Consider the following 18,521-nt stretch of genomic DNA (forward strand, 5'->3'; position numbering starts at 1 on the left):
ATTTATCTTAAAGGGAAGTTGGGGCACAGGACCCAAAGCCTCAGAGCTCCTTCCTTCCCTTTCTCCTTTTCTGATCTCATTCTGAAGGAGTAGGTTTTCTTTGGGGAGGGGTGGATATATTTTCTTAGGTCTGGGTGATTTGATCTAACATGCAGGCCAATCTCTGATTTCCTGTTTTGATTGAGCTATAGTTCTCTCATTGTGGAGGGCCCAAATCTTCTCTTCTGCCTTTTCCCCATTTAACATTTCCTTAAAGGAATCCAAGTTATAAGAAGCTTCTCTTTGGTAATTTGAGTAGTCATTCATTAAAAGCATTGCATTTCTTAAGGTAATTCATTTTCTTCTATTCAAAAGAAACCCAGATTGGCCAACAGTGATAGGAGTCATCATGGGTCAATTTCTACCAATTAGTTAAATACCTGAAGGTTTGGGTCATATAACAGAGACATATAGCTAGCTGTTGTCCCCTTGAGGGATAGCTTGGGAAGTCTGGTTCCTCTTGGGGACTTTGCCAAGATCTTACTTTATTCTGGAATTTGTCTTTTCACCAAGTAATGTGGAGTACCTAAATTAAAAACTGTGGTTTTGATGAGTTCCTAACCTTACCCTGACTAAACTGTAAACCCTGTTCCTCATTAGTCCTGATCTACAGGTTTTGACTAGTCCCCACCAAAGGGTGTTCATCTGGTCCCCACTCACAGAATGTCTGCCTTGGGGAACCCACAAAGAAGTCTCTACCCTGTGGCAACAATGTCACAGACCATGTCCACAAACCCCTGAGCCCTTTGTCCCTTAGCCGTTGATCAATGTTACCCTTTCCTGGCCTTTATCCACCCTTGCACCTCTTTTCCTCTTAATAAATGAAGTCAAGTGAAAGAGACAGGAGCTTGGGATTCAAGCAGGGAGGCATTTACTAGACCCCAAGGGTGAGATGGCAGGCTGGACATCAAAAGGTTGAAGTTAGTAAGAAAGCAACTGGACCATTCCTCCAGTGGTCATGGAGAAGCTCCTCATCATCATGAATCCCACTTGTGACACCCTCCAAATGCAGAAGATTCTAAGATGAATTGAAAGCAGAAAAGTTTTATTAGCAGGAAAATAAGACACTTAAGAAGAGGCCCACCAGTTCAAAGTACAAAGGAGTCAATTACTTGTGGTTGAATGAGTAATTGAGGTAAGTGTCCTGAACAGAAGAGGTGAAAGAATTCACCCTCCCCCACCTGGGGAAAGGAAAGAGGTAGAAGGGCAGCAGCTACAGTAGGGGGCCTACTGCCATCAGCCCTGGACCCTGGGCACAGTGCTAGAAACCAGGAAGCATCATCCAGTTACAGCACATGCTGCTCACTGCACCCCTTCTCCAACATCGGTGGGGAGAGTGGAAAGTGGGATGGGTCAGGGCAGTGTGAGGTAAGAAGCCACCCAGCCTCTGCACTTAGTAAGCACATTTTTTAAAAGTTGTAGTTTTGACTTGTTAATCATGAGATGCTGGTTCTCTGTGTAATTTGGAAATGCATTCAACAAAATTAAAGTCACCTGATTGGTAATGGGTTTGTTTCAAATTGGTAAACTTTTGTTTCCATCATGTTAAGCAACTTTCCATAACTTGGATGCTATTAGAGTATGAAATGAGAGAAACTAAAAAGACAGTTGAAAAATTCTTTCCCTGCTAAACCTGTCTTAGGGTTTGTAACTGCCATTTAGAAAACTGGGTATTTTGACCTCAGCCTATAGTTAAGAGGAAGTTACAGCTAAAACAATTTGGCTCTCACTTATGAAAATTGTAAAATTGTTAACTGAAATAGTTGGGTTATTTTTAATGCTAAAACCTAAAACTGGAAATTGATTACTGTGTATGTTTGTATGGAAAGGAAGGATGCAGCCTTATCTGGATTGGTTCCACCCATTCAAAGCAGTCCTCAGGGCTGATCAAAAGAAACAATGCACAGCAGCTCTAAGGGTAGATGGGGTGGAGAGGAAGCCCCTTTGCAGGGTTTCTTGTCAATCCACCTGATTTTGTAAACTGCCAAAAGAGCTTGTTTGGGTTATGGAGACCCAATGAACTTGGCTTGCTGAGAATTTTCAAGAATATAGAAAGGATATCTAATGATTGGGTTTTATACCAGGACAAATTTTAAATCTGAGATGTAAGTTCTGGTAAATTTTCCCCTAAGCTGTGATTAGTGAAATTTGCTGTTTGATGTAAAAGTTTATAGGACCATAACTGATTTTGAGTTGTCTAATGAATGATAATAATCCATAAATAAATCAACAGTCAATAATCCACCATCTGAGAGAAATGCCACAAGCTATTCAGAGAGAATGTGACACAGGTGGAGGTCTGCATCTGGAAGAACTGAAAGGCCAGTTTTAGCCTCATTCTAAGATGGGATCCTCCTGACTCAGTTTCCCCATTGTGTTACTTTGAAAAGGAATGTTACCCACCTGGATATGAGGTGCAATTAATACTGCATGGTTGGAAAACTGTGAATTATCTGAACTCAAGAAGAGATAACAATGTTTTATAATGTCATCCTTGATATAATCATGTCACTGCTTTATCCTTATCTATAAAATTTCTATAATAAGAACAGATGGTAACTCAAAGATAGGCACAAGATGCAGGCATATGAGATCTTGCTGTTTTGACCTGAATGTGTAGTCAAACAACAAATTTACTCCAACAACTGGGTAAATTAATACTCAGGCTTGTCTTGCCTCCCTGCATAGTTATATGAACTATTATCCCATAGACTAAAGGCTGGGATGGTAAAGGTATGTTTCAGATTTGAGTATTTAGGCTAAACTTATATTCCTTTCTATATCCTAAACAACTTAATAATTATATTATTCTATTACGTACTGAAACTAAAGCAGAGACATCTTCCCTTTGGTTTGGAGAAGAGAATTTCAGTGCAATCAATTTTCTTAGAGGGAGGTAACCTTCTTACTTAAGTATCCTCCCAAGCCTTTTGTTCTAATTAGAGTAAAAGTCAGTGTCTGGCAAATTCATTTGCTTAAGTATTGAAGCCAGGGGTGGAAAACTTCTGCCTACAAAATTGTTACTTCCCAGTAACATCTTATCCTTCTAAATGAACTGGAATCAGAGTGGAAGTTCTAATGCACTCTTGCTGTTTTCTTTGTTTTCCCCCATTCTGACATCACTTTTAATTCCCCCTGTGTTTGGGCCCTGCACATAGAACCTGATTGTCAGATTTGTATCTTCCAGACTATGGGCCATTCAGCTATGGTTGATAGTGAACAGTGAGTACCAGCCCAGGTCCCCGCCCACCACAACCCCACCCCCTGGAGTGGACCCAGAATGCAGCCTGTCCTTGGTTCCAGTCAACCCCTCTGTGGGACCTCCTCAAGGCAGGGACAGCTGTATGGCCCTTGATAGCAGGAAGCAGTTTCAGAATCTGAGACTTTGGCCCTTACCCCAAAAGATGTTGGGTCCCATTTTTTTTGAGGAGGGAGTAATGTGGTGCTACTGATGGGCCCGTAAAAGACCATGTCTTTGAAAGCAACCCCTCCCAGAATTTTCCCATACAATTCAGCCACACAGATCACTGGCATCACTTTTTCTTGTGTGAAAAATTCCACATTTTATTTTTTCCAATTACATGTAAAAACAAAATTTAAACCATCCCAGAAAAAAAAAAAACTGAGTTCCAAATTCTTTCCTTCTCTCTTCCCTTTACTCGGGGATTGTGAAGTGAAACTGTCTGTACAATATAAGATGGTCCTGGGCCCAAAGCCAGCAAAGGTTCCTTATAATCTTCTTCTGAACAGTTGTCTGACCCTTCTACTGCCAGTAAGCTGAGAGCACTCCAATCACACTGTTTTCCAGGCCCAACCATCATCATTTTACTTGCGGCCTCCTAAGTTATCTTGGGTTCGAACACTGTTTCATTCTGACTTTTTGTTTCTTCTTCCTATCTAGAATTGGATTCAAAGCATCATTTCATTGTTTTGAGGAGGATTTGGGAGCGTTCAAGTGAGTTTCTGCCCTTACTGGGACATCAGGGCTCCACCTGCCTTCTTAAAGTCATAAATTTAAATTTTACTTAATGACACTATAAATTTCTGTAGACTGGAAAAAAAAATTGTTGCCCCCTTATGTGTCTCTTCTCTGCTTGAGCAGAGTTAGAAAAACAAAGAGATAGATTGTCTTCTTGAAGGCTTTGCAAATTCAGCAAGTGTTCATTTTCGCCCTGTTTGCTTTAGTTGATCTGGCCACAGTAAACAGTCTATTTAGATTTACCAAGACACAAACCATCTACTGTAGAGGAGTTTCAGGAGGTCCCTTTGACTGTCCAGAGCCTTGGATTGTATGTGACTATCAGCCCAGGGGCTTCTTGTGTGGTTGGTTGCTCCTTTCCATTCCCCTGCCAAGCTAGTTGAGCAGGAACAAACATGGGAGGCTGATTAAATAGAAATGGCAGCACCACTTACCTTCCTAGAAGCAGATGCTTTTTTACACAATGGTCCTACTCTTCAAGTCCATCAGGGGAAAGCCTTCCTCATCAGCATGACTGTTGGGTTACAAAAATCAGTGAATGAGAAGTTTCTTGATTGTCATAGGCAGTAGCCTGAACATAGGCTAATACATATATATAAGTGGCCTACACGAGATCACAAAATTTACTCAAATTACCCCACTTTTTACACCCTTGATCAAACCCCTCTCATTTCTTCCTGTCATCAAACATTTTCCTGCAGTTGACATAATATTGATGCGAGTTCATTGCATAATTCTGGAGACATTCTGTTTTTGACAACATCCAGGTGTCTTCATTACTCAGTTCTAGAGTTTATGACCCTATTTCCTCCGTTTTTAGTTTTTCAACCTGGTGGGATGCCATGACTTATTTCAGCATTCTGGTATAATCAGAGAAAATTTATCCTTCACCAGTAACCTCCATGTTCCAGAGAAAGCCATGTCCTTGTGGTACACATTCATAATTTCTTCCTAGTATGTATTGAGAAAGGAATTTACAATTTTCACATTAATCAATGTCATATGTATAATGAATATGCTAATTATTTAATTTTTTCAAGAGCTGGCTCTCTGGCTTGGAACTCAGAGCTCACAATGCAGCTGAAATCAATTAATCAAAACTGACAAAGATCACAATCACTGGACCTTCAGGGAAGTGGATCAAAGTTGGAGAAACTATTCCTCTCACAGAACTCTGGTTCTCTACTTTAGGGGAGGTGGTTATCACCCCCAAAGACATGACTCCAGAATTTTGTTGTGGGACTTCTGGGTTTCTTGTGAGAAATCATTAAAAGATTCTTTGGAATCCACCTTCTCCCCTCCTTCCCCAGTTGTGACTTAAGTATAAAACCTATGCTTTTACTTCACCTAAGGGAACATTCCTCATTCTGACATCAATTAGACAATTTGATTACTGGCACTCCAGTTTCTAGGCCTGCTTTGTGTGACTCCAAGGATTCTCAGGGTAGAGACTGGCTCAGTAAAAATCTTAACAGAATCCATTGAGGAGAGGATAAGAGAGGATTTCTGGTTGAAGGCTTTCTTCACACTGAATCCATAAATGGCTCATATGCAGAATTTTCTGCTGTCTACGAAGCTCTGTACTCCATTTACATGCCTCTGCTCAGTCACGTCAGTGATGAGATTTGGATCTTATATGAATTGTCTGATGTGAAGAGAGGGGTGACTTTTGCCTGACGGCTTTAACACAGGGATTGTATTTTCTCCAGCGTGGATTGTCTGATGTTTAACTACACTGGAGGTGGCTCTAAAAGCCTTTCCAAACTGATTACATTCCTAAGGCTTCTCTCCAGTGTGGATTCTGTGATGTTTATTAAGATGAATCCTCTGTGTAAAACCTTTTCCACACTGATTACATTCATAAGGTTTCTCTCCAGTGTGGATGTTCTGATGTATTCTAAGACTGGATCTAACGCTAAAAGCCTTTCCACACTGATTACATTCGTAAGGCTTCTCTCCAGTGTGGATTCTCTGATGTTTATTAAGATGAGTCCTCTGTGTAAAAGCCTTTCCACACTGATTACATTCATAAGGTTTCTCTCCAGTGTGGATGTTCTGATGTATTCTCAGACTGGAGCTAATTCTGAAAGCCTTTCCACATTGATTACATTCATAAGGTTTTTCTCCAGTGTGGATGTTCTGATGTATTCTTAGTCTGGAGCTGACTCTGAAGGCCATTCCACACTGATTGCATTTATAAGGTTTCTCTCCAGTGTGGATGTTCTGATGTATTCTGAGAGTGGAGCACACTCTGAAGGCCTTTCCACACTGATTGCATTCATAAGGTTTCTCTCCAGTGTGGATTCTCTGATGGTTCGCTAGACAGGATCTGTGTGAAAAAGCCTTTCCACACTGATTGCATTCATAAAGTTTCTCTCCAGTGTGGGTTCTCTGATGTAGGGTAAGATTGGTCCTCTGTGTAAAAGCCTTTCCACACTGATTACATTCATAAGATTTCTCTCCAGTGTGGATTTTCTGATGTAAGCCAAGCTTGTCCCTAGTTGTGAAAGCCTTTCTACACTGATTACACTCAAAAGGTTTCTCTCCAGTGTGGATTCTCTGATGTAGGGTAAGATTGGCCCTCCGTGCAAAAGTCTTTCCACATTGATTACACTCAAAAGGTTTCTCTCCAGTGTGGATTCTCTGATGTAGCATAAGATGGTACCTCCGTGTAAAAGTCTTTCCACACCAATTACATTCATGACATTTCTCTCCAGTGTGGTTTTTCAGAGGTTTATTAAGATGACTCCTCTGATGTACAGTAAGATTCGCCCTCTTTGTAAAAGCCTTTCCACACTGATTACACTCAAAAGGTTTCTCTCCAGTGTGGATTCTCTGATGTGGGGTAAGATTGGCCCTCTGTGTAAAAGCCTTTCCACACTGATTACACTCAAAAGGTTTCTCTCCAGTGTGGATTCTCTGATGTACCATAAGATGGTACCTCCGTGTAAAAGTCTTTCCACATTGATTACATTCATAAGGTTTCTCTCCAGTGTGGTTTTTCAGATGTTCATTAAGATGAGTCCTCTGTGTAAAAGCCTTTCCACATTGATTACAATCATAAGAATTCTCTCCAGTGTGGATCCTATGGTGTACAATAAGATTCACCCTCTTTTTAAAAGCCTTTCCACACTGATTACGTTCATAAGTTTTCTCTCCAGAGTGGATTCCCTGATGTCCTCTAAGGTTGGCCATGTTTGTAATAGCCTTTCTACACTGATTACATTCATAAGGTTTCTCTCCCGTGTGGATGTTCTCTTGTACTCTAAGACTGGAGCTGACTGTGAAATCCTTTCCACATTGATTGCATTCATAATGTTTCTCTCCAGTGTGGATTCCCCATTGAAGAGCAGAGATTTCTCTCCAAGTGAAGTCACAGGGACCATCACCCATCAATCTTTGCTCCTGAGTTTCTTCCACAGAAAGGTTTAGGACTGCAGGAGTCTTCTTCACTTCAAGTCTGATTTCTCTTTCTGAAAGAAACAAGCAACAAAACATATACAGACACATATATAATTATATCCCCTTCCCTTCACTGGCAGAATATAAACTTCTTTACATCCTCTTTCCTCAGGCAAAGAGAAAGGTCTTCAAACTTCAAAAGTCTTCAAATGGGCAGAACCAGTTATTTCAAAAAGCCTTAGCTCACATCCCAAGGATGATTTAATTTACAAAAAGCTTCACTACAATGGATCCTCATAACAAATCTCTGACAGAGGCGGAGTGTCCTTATCACATTGGAAATATTTGAAACTGCCACAATCATGGACCATCATGAACCAACCATGAAACCATCATGGACTCTCCACAACCTTCCTACAAAAACCAAGGCCATGAGCTCAGAATGAATCAGTGACTTGACTCAAAATCCCTAATGTGAGACATGAACTAAAACCCGTGACTTAGCATGCTCCCTCCCCAGTACTAGAAAGATTCCTTCCACTCAGTCCTTCCTTTTCACTTTCATCTTTTGCACTTTCAATCCTTTCTTCACAGATATTATGGCATTTGGTGTACACATACTAAATATTCAAATTATTTCATGATCTCTCATATTTGTAAATATAATGTAATGTCCATAGTAACAACTTTCACTCTTCTTTTTTTGTCTGTTGCAGTATTTGAGGTCTCATGAAGAATACCAGTACTATTTTTTGTATTTACCTAAAGCATAAAAGAATTTGTTCTGGCCTATTTAAATTTTTTTGAAAAAAAATTTATTTTTTTTTGCAAGGCACTCAGGGTCAAGACACTTCTCCAGGGTCTCACAGTGAGTAAGTGTCAAGTATGTCTGGTCGGATTTGAACTCAAATCATCCTCATTCCAGGGCTGGTACTCTATCAACTTCTCCACCTAGCTGCCCTTTGGCCTATTAATTTATTTTGATAGTGATTACTTATTTCCTTTTTTAAAAAAAGTGTCTCTAAATGCCTCTGCTTACTATAATAAAAATAAATTCCTTGTAATGAAGATTGAAGATGTATAACCCATGTGAGATGGCTTACCGTCTCATGGAAGGGAGGGGAAGGAATGAAGGAATTAGGAATTTTAAATTTAATCAAATGTTAAAAATAGTTTTAATATCTAATTCGGGAAAATGAAATATCATATTATAAAATAAAATGTATTTGTACTAAAAAAAAGGTGCATAATAAACTGTAATATCAATTAAGTTGGTTGTCTTTGATTGAGTCTTATTAGGTGCTTAGCCCCAGGCCCAAACCCCTATCTATTAGGTGCTAAGCCTATGTGGGAGTGAAGCTCTCAGGGTCCTAAGGGGAGTTCCGAAGACCAGAGCCAATAATAAAATCTTAAGTTCTGGTCGCTCAGATGACATTTGATGATAGCTATAGAGTGCATAAAAAGAGAGAACACAGTTATTTGCTTAGGGCTCTCACTCTTGAAGGTGTGTTGATGTGGACACTCTGGGCAGCTTTAGTTAAGAGCCCTCCAACTTGGACTTTGCTAAACTCTGGTAACTATGCATTGAGGTTTGAATCTGACAAGGTTTGTCTGTTGATGTTTGTAATCTGTAATTGCTCTGAAGTTCAGGATGTTGGCTTTTTCCCCTGAACTAAGTAAATGATATTTGTATGGTGGATTAAAGTAAGATTGTTAACCTCTTAACGTTGCTTTCCTTAGTAAAGCAGATCAAAACAACCTGGGCTTGCAGCGTTCCTGTTATCGGGCTTATGTTGGTTTTTCACCCCCACAGCAGCTGCTAGTCGAATTGTTGAAACACAGTCATCCCTTGTTCCTGATACTCTCCTCTCTAAGCTTTAGTGACACTACTCTATCCTGGTCCCCCTTTTATGATAGGCAGAATCAAACCCATTCTCTTTCCCTCAAACCTCCCATCTGCCTATATTCCTAACGTTATCTAAGGCATCCTCAACAGTTCAGGCTCAGGAATAAAGTGTCATACAGTTCTCATCGACTCTCACACATTCACACTCCTGAACCCATACTCACTCTGGAGCAAAGTCCTGGAACTCCACTTGTGTGACATCTCTCCCACACACCGCCTTCTTTCCCAGCACTGTCATTATGTTGGTTCATGCTCCAATTGCCTCACACCTGAGGTACTTCAGAGCCTGCTGGTTGTTCTCGCTGCCTGAACTTCCCCCAGTCCAGTCAATCTTCCACCCAACTGTCAAGTTCATCTTCTTAAAGCTCTCACTTGACCATGTCACCACACACTCAACAACATCTTCTGGCTCCCCAGCAAAAGGATCCAATATAAATTCCTTCCTAGGACTGCTAAAGCACTTTATCACCTCTGCCTCTCCTACTCTTCTTTTTTTACCCTGTTTCTCCCCCATATAGTGGGTATGGGCCTCCTTTCTCTTCTGTGAACAGGACACTCCACCTCCTGAATCCCTGGGTTTTTCTCACTAGGCACTAGGCACTTGGCACTTTTGCCTAGAATGCTCATCCTGGCTTCCCTGAAGACCCAGCTAGAGTCCACCTCCCACAATAAGTCTTTCCAATTTTACCCCACTTTAGGGCATTTCCCTCTCTTGTCCAGCTCCAATTTGACCTGTCCATATTGGCTTTCTACACAGCTGTTGGACTGTTCACCAGACTGTGAAATCCAGGAGTACTGAGAACATCCCTTACATCTCTTTATGACTTGGCAAAGGACCTGGCATGCAGCAAAATCTTAATAAATGTTGGTGCATTTGAAGAAGGTCTATGAAAGAGCACATTTTAGAGCACCTTACCCCTTTTGGCACTTTCAGGAGATTTCATTCTCCAAACTCTAAATAGCAATCTTATAAGATGATAAATTTATCCCTGGAAGGGAGCTGAAAGGCAATGGAATCTAATCCCCTGGGGAAACTGAGGCTCCATGTTTCAGTGATTGGCCCAGGAAGGCACCGCTAATAAAAAATCTGAAAAAGAATTCCAAGGCAGGCCTTCCTGCTCCCAAATCTAGCACTTCCTTCACCACAACACAGAGTAGCCTCTCATAATCACAGCTCTCATATACCTGCTTTCGCCTCACTCACCTGGACAGAGGCTCCTCAGGCCTTCTTGCTCCAGCATCCATGGTGCTTCCCTTTGCTCAAAATAGGAGATCACATCTTCTCTGGGAACTGGAAACCCTGGGCATAGGGAATTAGTTAGGGATGAGCATGGAGACAAACATGTCATTTAGTTCTCTTTAGGAAAGGTATGTGGATACAGAGCTGCTCCATTTTGAGATCACCCCATTCTGGTCATAGGTAGAGGTCAACACTAACCTATTAGTGCTTGTAATGCAAATACCCAGTGAATATACATATTCTCTTCCCCTCCATTCCCTTCCCTTCCCACCATCTGTGCTGAAATTTTAGGGCAACATGAAGGAAGATTAAGGAAAAACCTGCTACACCAGCTACAAAGGAACACTATAAACTACCAATGTGTGCTTGTTAAATACAAGAATATTCCAAATATTAGGCCCATCCCAATGAGGAAGGGGCTGCAAGAAAAAACTACCTGGGCAGTTTTCAGAGATTTGGCGCCAAAATTCATTTCCAGGTAGAGGTTAGACCTAATAACTCCTGAGCTTAGTTCCATGTCTGAGATTCTTCCACACTGATTGGGACTTTGACCTGAAGATACCTAGAATTGCTGAGACTGCATCAGAAGTAACAAAGGAAACCCTCAGCTTCCTATCACACAATGCAAAGACTTTGTTTAGGGAAACCAGGTGCCTCTTGGACACAACGGACATACACTTTTCTCTAATAAGTGATAGATGCTCCAAAGCCTGCACAGTAGGGAATGAAGACATTCCCTTTATTTCAGACTCAGAGTGAGCAGGGAAAGTGACCTTACCCAGGGAGAGCAGGTTCTGGGCATTCTCCACCATGACCTCCTTGTACAATTCCTTTTGAGGATGGTCCAAGAGGCCCCACTCCTCCTGGGTGAAGTCCACAGCCACATCCTTAAATGTCACTGTCTGCTAAATCATCAAAAGTCATAGGACACAGAGTTGAAAGATACTTCAGAGTTAAATATTAGAATCCCCATTAATTTATAGAAGGAAATTTCGGAGTCACCTCTTGAAACCACTGTCAGTTAGAACCCATGGAATTTTGAGAAAATTCATATTCAAATTTGAGAAAATATCATAAATTGATATAAAGCTGAAAAATGTCTTATTATGGAATGTGTCTCACTGTGGAATCAGGGAGAAAGTGTGTGTTCTATCTGGTAGGTTAAGCTATGGAGAAGAAAGAGAAAGGGTGATGTGAAATTTCCTGATGTGATATACTCTAAATTCATTCTAGGGGAAAAAAAAAATTTTAATATAGTCACTGAAAAGAGAATAAAGATTAAAAAAAGATGTAGTTTGCTTCCTGAATGGCTGAAATAAAGTTTTATCTACATGAAAACAGGAAGAGGATTCTAGAATGATGGTCTTCAGAGTCAGGACTGCACTGAGTGGTATGAGAGACTTACCAGCTGAATTTGTGTTCTCCTGGGTCCTCCTGTGGTCTACTGGGATTACTGAATGCTGCCTTACCCCTGAATCTCAATGACAGCTCAGGCTAGGGACCTGCAAGCTTTGTCTCATCTGTGACAAAGTCCCTTGCCCACAATGGGATCCTAGTTCTGCAGGCTCCTGACCTGGTTTTCAGCGTTCTTGGCAACAGTAAATCTACTGAACTTGGCCACTATCAGCTAGCTGGCAAGCTGGCAAGACTATGATTCCTGCCCTGGTGATTCTTGTTCATGCTTCAGGCAAGGCTAGGAGCTGGGACTGAGCTCCTGCTGCCATCCTGGGATCTGAGCCAGACCAAGGATGGATTCTGAACCTGCTTCTCTCTAGGTATTCCACCTAGAGTCTCCAACTGCTCCTGACCTCAAAGGCTGCCTGGAGGCCCAGACCCTCGCCTATTCAATCCAGGACTTGATAGTAGGCAACCAAGATGTCACTACTCCAAGTCACTTGGGTCCACAAGCTAGGTTACACCCTCCGATTCTCATACTCTCTCTCCCCTCCCTTTCCATCTGTTGTCCAGCTCTGCTGATTCCACCTTTGCAACATCTCTTATAAATGATCACTTCTCCCCCACCTAATATTGCCCCCACCCTGTTCCAAGTCCTTATCACTTCACACTTAAGCTATTGCTACAGCCAGCTGGTGGGTCTACTACCTCAAGCTTCTCACCAGTCTGTCCTCTATTCAGTCACTAAACTGATTTTTCCTAAAGGGAGGCTCTGAGCATGTCACCACCCTGTCCCTCCACTCAATAACCACCAGTACAAAATACAAATACAAAAGTCATGCAAAGCCCTTTAGGACTTAATCCCTACCTATCTTCTATCCAGTGACCCTGGCCTCCTGGCTGTTCCCTAAAAAAGACCCTCCCTCTCTTGGCTCCGCACCTTTTCAGTGACCAGCCCCATTTCATTGGACAGCCCCACTGTCACACTCTTCCTCCTCATCTCTGCCTCCTGCCTTCCACAATGTTGTTTTTATTGCTCAGTCATGTCCACCTCTTCATGATTTTGGGGTTTCCTTGGCAAAGATGCTACAGTGGTTGGCCACTGCCTTCTCCAGCTCATTTTACAGACAAAGAAGCTGAAGCAAACAGGGTCAAGTGACTTGCCCAGGGTCACACAGGTTGTAAGAGTCTGAGGCTGGATTTGAACTCAGGGATATGGGTCAGGCCTGGGATGCCAAGCAGGGTCTGCCTTCCAATGTTCAGCCCAGCCTGCAGTGGATAAACAAAGGCAGGAATCCCAAACTAAAGAGAAACTTCCAATCTTTCCCCTCTGAGCCAGCCAGCAGAGCTTATTAGTTGGCCAATAAGGACAGAGCCTGGCAGCAGTCTACCCTTGTAGAGATTCAAACCCAGGTCAGAACCTTGGAGAGCTCAGAACAGGAGGGCAACAATCCTACTTTGCTCTGGATCTGACCACTTTGGGAACACTGGGAGCTCAGAGGACTCTATCCTGCCCCTGAGATCCTGGAATAAGACAACACTGAGGACCTCAAGGAAACAGCAACAGAAGCAGCCCAGACATTCCCTCCAAGGTGCTGCAGAGGACGTAGGCTGAAAGAATGAGTCAACAAAAGAAGAACCTCACCATAATGAATGGTTATGACGGCAAAGGAACTGGAGGCACAAATACAGAAGAGTGACTCCTATCTGCAAGCACTGCCTCTGAAAAACACAGCTTGGGCACAAATTCAACCAGAATTTCTGGAAACATTAAAGTAAGAGTTAAACATGTTTATAAGTGGAATGAGAGTGCTTGAGGGGAAAAGAAATGGAAAACGAAGGGTGAGGGAGAAAGAATCAAGGAGGTTATCTCACAGTAAAACACAACTCACATAGAAAAGAGAACAAGAGAAGCTTTAAATAACATTGGAATATCTGAATGCCATTTAAAAAACAATCCTTAGTATGAGATGTCAAGAAATCTTAAAACTGCCCAGATGTCTTACAACCAGAGCAAAAAGTCAATATGAACCACACTTCACTTCCTGAAAGAAATCTCTGAATGAAAACTCCCAGGAACACCATTGCCAAAAACACAGAGCTAACAGGTGAATGAGAAAAATGCAGCAAGCAGTCAGGAAAAAGAAAAAAAAAGCAAAACAATTCAAGTACTAAGGAGCCACAAGATCACACACAATTTGGCAATAACCATCATTTAAAGAGTGTGAAGATTGGAATAGGATACGCTAGAAGGTAAAGGACATGGTCTTATCACCAAGAGTCATTTACCCAACAAAACTGAGTATAATGATATGGGGGTAAATGACCCTAAAGGAAAGGGCATCCAAGCATTCGTGATGAAAAGACCATAATTGCAGACAGCTTTTGAAGTTCAAACACAACTGAAGAGAAACATAAGAAAGCAAAGAAGCATGAACTAGCCTACAGGAATAAAAAAAAGTAAAGGATAAATTACTTTTATTCAAATATGGGAAGGTGACATGTGTCCCCTCTGACCTCTCTCAGGGCTCATAGAGGGAATCAAATGAGAAAAGCCCTGGAAGGGATTCTGTTATATCTTGATCTTAAGGAAAAGGAGGAAAGAAAAGAAGAGGAATACACTAAGGTGGGTGGATGGAAAGGAAGGTTAGGAAATATCATCTCACATAATGATGGGGCACATCTATACAAACAAGGAGGTGGGAGTCGGTGGGAGACATCTGATGACTGAAACTTAGTCCTTTTGTCAATGGAAGGAAGAACATACACAATACAGAATTCTGTATAGAAATAGATCTTACTCACTAGTGGAAAAGTGGGAAAGGAGAAAAAGGAGAGGGGGAATTAGAAGGAGGATATATCATGAGAGGGATTAGGCCTAAACAAATCAAATTCAATTTTTATAATTCTTTGTGAGGTGGCAAAGAAAGAAAATCTGAGGGATTATTCATAAATGGGGTATAGATGAATAAGTTTAAAAAATGTAATGGGATACTACTGCACTGACCTTGAGTTAGCACAATGACCAACCAAGACTCCAGAGGGCCAATGACAAAGAAACATTTTGCCTGTCACCTAAAGGGAAGGACTCAGGGAGAGAATGAGAAGTATTTTTCAGATTGACTATACATTGTGTGTAATGGGTTTTGTTTTTCTTGTGTCCTCAATGTGGGGGAGGGAGTAGGTGGGAGGAAGATTAGGTGGACTGGCACTGACACAAATGCATGTATTCATATGGCTCTATACACACACTGGAAATCTGATCAATGCAATGATCCTTCAGTTCCTGAGGACTCATGGTGACGTGTTGCTTTCCTCTTGATAGAGAGCTGATACTCAAAGTGATGGCTGATATTATTTTATAACCACTGAGAAATTTTGTTTAGCTTGACTACATACATCCTTGTAATAGAAGCTAGCTTTTCTTGCTTTCTCAATGGTGAGGCATGGCAAAAAGGAAAGGGAGACAGGGCTAATTTCTGATGGAAAAAAAATTCAATTTAAAAAGGCGGTAAAAAATGTTTTGCCCAATATATTCAAGACTCCATAAGTTAAAATAAGATGGGGATAATGATGCCTACCTTCCACGACTGGTTGTGAGGCTCAAGTGAGATACTGGTAAGGTGCTCAACTCAGTGCCTGGCTGATAATAAATAAGGGTGTTCTTCCTTCAGCCAGTCTTGAAATCAGACTGACCACTCACCTGATGTCTGTCAAAGGTAGCCCCCTCCCCATCTGAGAAAGGGCCACCATCTCCAGGAGTTCTGTCCTTCCTCTGCCACATGGTTGGGCCAGCTTTTTGTTTTTTCTCCCAGAAAGGTGACCAAACTGTCCCAAGGAAATGACTTACATAGTTGGCAAAGGCTCCATATGCTTCCCTTCAAGCAGTATTCTAAAGGTCTCTGGACAAATCATTGTGGCTGGCTGGCAACCTAAAGGCATAAAAGTCTATCCGTGTGAAATTAGGGTCCTTCAGATATGACAGATTTCCCCCAATGGCACACTGGCACACTTTGCTCTGCTGACCAGATGGGCTCCACACAGAGGTGAGGGCAGCCTTGTCTACTGAACCTAAAGAACTCTTACATCCTTATTGAATGTCCTTTTTATGCTATACTTAAGTGAAGCTCCTTTTGCTTGTTGAATGACCTACGAGTGTCTGATTTTTAGTTAACATTTAAACTGACTACTGGCTTGAATCAGTTCCATTGATTACTCTCTTCCTAAGTCAACTGAGGATCTGCTCCAGCCTATGGGACACTCAGATTTTCCAAGAAGCTATCTGAGATACCTTGACATGCTAACTTGACTCTATCAATCCTCCCTTTTCTCCTTGTTGCTCTCGTGGTCTCTGCCAGTGCCTGGCACAGTGCACAGGGTAGACCAAATTATCCCACCAGGAAGCCAATCTGTACAGTAATATGGTATGTGGTGAAGCTAGTCCTGGTGCCCAGGACCAACAGAAGCAAGGATGAGAATCCCAGGAACCTCCTTTAAACAGTATAGAAGCTGTCCATCATTCAATCACTGTGCCAGGGAAGGTCTTAGAAACACAGGAGCAGCAGGATGGCCCCAGAGCAGTCTGTACAAGAAATCTTGGGCTTACATACCTAGGGTCTTTCTAAATGCTCATTGACTTGACCTGAGAACTGGTAAAGGGAAGGGCTTCAGAGGGACCTGGGAAGGCCTGTGTGAGCTGAGGCAGGAGGACACGAGCAGCACCAGAACAATTTCTGCTCTGAGGACTGCACAGCAAAGGACAAGAGCTGGGGAGCCTTCAGGGCTCTGCTCCAGACAGGTTTGCCCAGACAAGACTCAGGTTAAAGGGTTTTCCTGGACCTTCAGTCACTACAAAAGAGAGCTTGGCCACAACAAAAAGAGAGGAGGAGGAGGGGGAGCTGTGCGTAGGGGGAGATGGTGCTGGTAGTAATTAAGAGGGCAAAGACATGATCCCTGGGTAATAGAGACTAAGGAATAAAGGGGCCACCCCTGTCAGTCAGCTGTAAGGAAGGGGAAGTTAAAAACAATTTGGGAGTAGTAGAATGAGTAGGAAATAGAACACTGGCCATGGAGGCAGCAGGACCTGGGTTTAAATCCAGGTCGGGCATTTGAGACTTACTAGCTGTGTGACCCTGGGAAACTCACCCAACCCTGATATCCTCACAAAAAGAACCTGGGAGGGCAGCATGGGAGGAGTGCAGGGGGGCAGTGCTCAAGACACAAAGGTGCCAATGCTTAAGGTTAAGAAGATGGGAGCAGGGTGGTGTTATTACTGTATTCAATTTCACACCAATTTTTATAAAGAAATGATCTATAAGGCAGGGATCACCAGCTTCATAAACCATCCTCTAGGTCTATGGAAATGGCTGCATTGCTGATGTTGCTCAAGCCCATGGATGGACTGCACTCACCTGGGCTGGGGCTCGGCCGCTCCCGGGGGCCATGCCCTCTGAATCCAGGCTCCCTGTGTAGGGAACAAAGGAACCAGTGACTCCATTTGGTAAACTTTCTCCATCTTATCCCTGGACATTACTGACCTCAGGGATCTGCTCCCCCATCCTCTATGTCCCCACAGATGAAGCCCCAGCCAAACCTCTTCTTCACAGATGTCCGATTAATCATGGAGTGTCCCAATTCTAAGCCTTTCTGATAACCAGGAGACAGCCTGGAGCCACCTGGAAAGTCCTTGTCTTCTTTACCTCTGCACAGAAAAGCCCATCTGTACCCCCTGTAACCTTAATTCCAGGCTGCCTGCCTCAGTGCTCATACTCTGAGTCATTGCTATTTGTTGTACCTTTTAATAAATCTTCTATTTTCCCTCCTGCTGTGGTGTCAGGATTTGACCCAGTACCTGCTTGGGCCAGTCCTTGGTCGTCTGCAGACTGAGCTGGGGAGGGAGAAGGATCCCAGACAGGGAGAGCTCATTCCCCTCTCCTCCTGGGCACTAGGCTGCCCAACTGCGATTTACAGAGGGCAGGACTCCAACCTGTAGAGGGAGGGAGGCAGCAAAGGGCTCGGAAACGAAGAGGGTCTGAACAGGAAGAATACTTCCCTCCCTCTCTTACTCCTCTTCTGTCCCCCTCCCCTCCCGATCCTCCTACAGAGCCCCAGGAGGCAGAAGGGGGCGCACCTTGGGATCCCAGATGGGATGACTGGGGTCAGAGCTCTACAGGGCGCGCTCCAGAATGGAGCCACCAGGGAATGCCCAGGGAGGTCTGAAACTGGGAGAGAAAACGCAGACTGGGATTCAGCCCTCTGCATGGGACCTGTGGGGGCAGGGAAGCAAGAGACCCAGGGTCTGGGAGGCAGGACAGTCCAAAACAGCGCAGGGCAGGGCTTGGAGGGCTCTTCCCAGGACCCCGAACTGCGGGATGACGGAGGCTGCTCCTAGTGCGAGTTCTCCCGAGACTGGGGACGCGAGGCTCGCCTGACCTGCTGGAGGATCACCTTCTTCCAGGCCCGCGAGTTTCGGCTCCCGGAGCTCCTACGCAGCCCGCATCCCTCCTACCCCTCTATCGGCCACTTCTCCCTCCTCTGTAAAGTAAGGACCGTACCAGGAA

General features: G+C 43.1%; 1 protein-coding gene across 2 annotated transcripts; it reads right to left on the bottom strand.

Annotated features, from left to right (window-relative positions):
• Positions 1 to 3,584: 3,584 nt before the first annotated feature.
• On the bottom strand, positions 3,585 to 18,521 carry LOC118843395 (zinc finger protein 260-like). 2 transcript variants are annotated; one of them, XM_036751022.1, is made up of 6 exons: positions 18,092 to 18,521; positions 17,756 to 17,947; positions 17,373 to 17,425; positions 11,345 to 11,471; positions 10,531 to 10,626; positions 3,585 to 7,491 (listed from the first exon to the last, which is right to left on the bottom strand). In XM_036751022.1, the coding sequence occupies exons 3-6, from the start codon at positions 17,403 to 17,405 to the stop codon at positions 5,795 to 5,797; spliced, it is 1,953 nt and encodes a 650-aa protein (XP_036606917.1). In that variant the 5' UTR covers positions 17,406 to 17,425; positions 17,756 to 17,947; positions 18,092 to 18,521; the 3' UTR covers positions 3,585 to 5,794. The 2 variants fall into 2 exon arrangements, with proteins under 2 accessions (XP_036606917.1, XP_036606918.1); XM_036751023.1 differs by having other exon boundaries at positions 17,813 to 17,947; positions 18,092 to 18,106.

This window comes from Trichosurus vulpecula, chromosome 3 (assembly GCF_011100635.1).
Source record: "Trichosurus vulpecula isolate mTriVul1 chromosome 3, mTriVul1.pri, whole genome shotgun sequence".
In the NCBI taxonomy this organism is placed as follows: domain Eukaryota; kingdom Metazoa; phylum Chordata; class Mammalia; order Diprotodontia; family Phalangeridae; genus Trichosurus; species Trichosurus vulpecula.

Excerpts from the sequence above, each read along its gene's own strand:
- LOC118843395 (XM_036751022.1), bottom strand. The coding sequence starts at position 17,405 with ATGGCCCCCGGGAGCGGCCGAGCCCCAGCCCAG. Across the intron at positions 11,472-17,372 it reads GCGGCCGAGCCCCAGCCCAG|CAGACAGTGACATTTAAGGA; the intron begins GTGAGTGCAGTC and ends TTGATGATTTAG. Across the intron at positions 10,627-11,344 it reads CCAGAACCTGCTCTCCCTGG|GGTTTCCAGTTCCCAGAGAA; the intron begins GTAAGGTCACTT and ends CCCTATGCCCAG.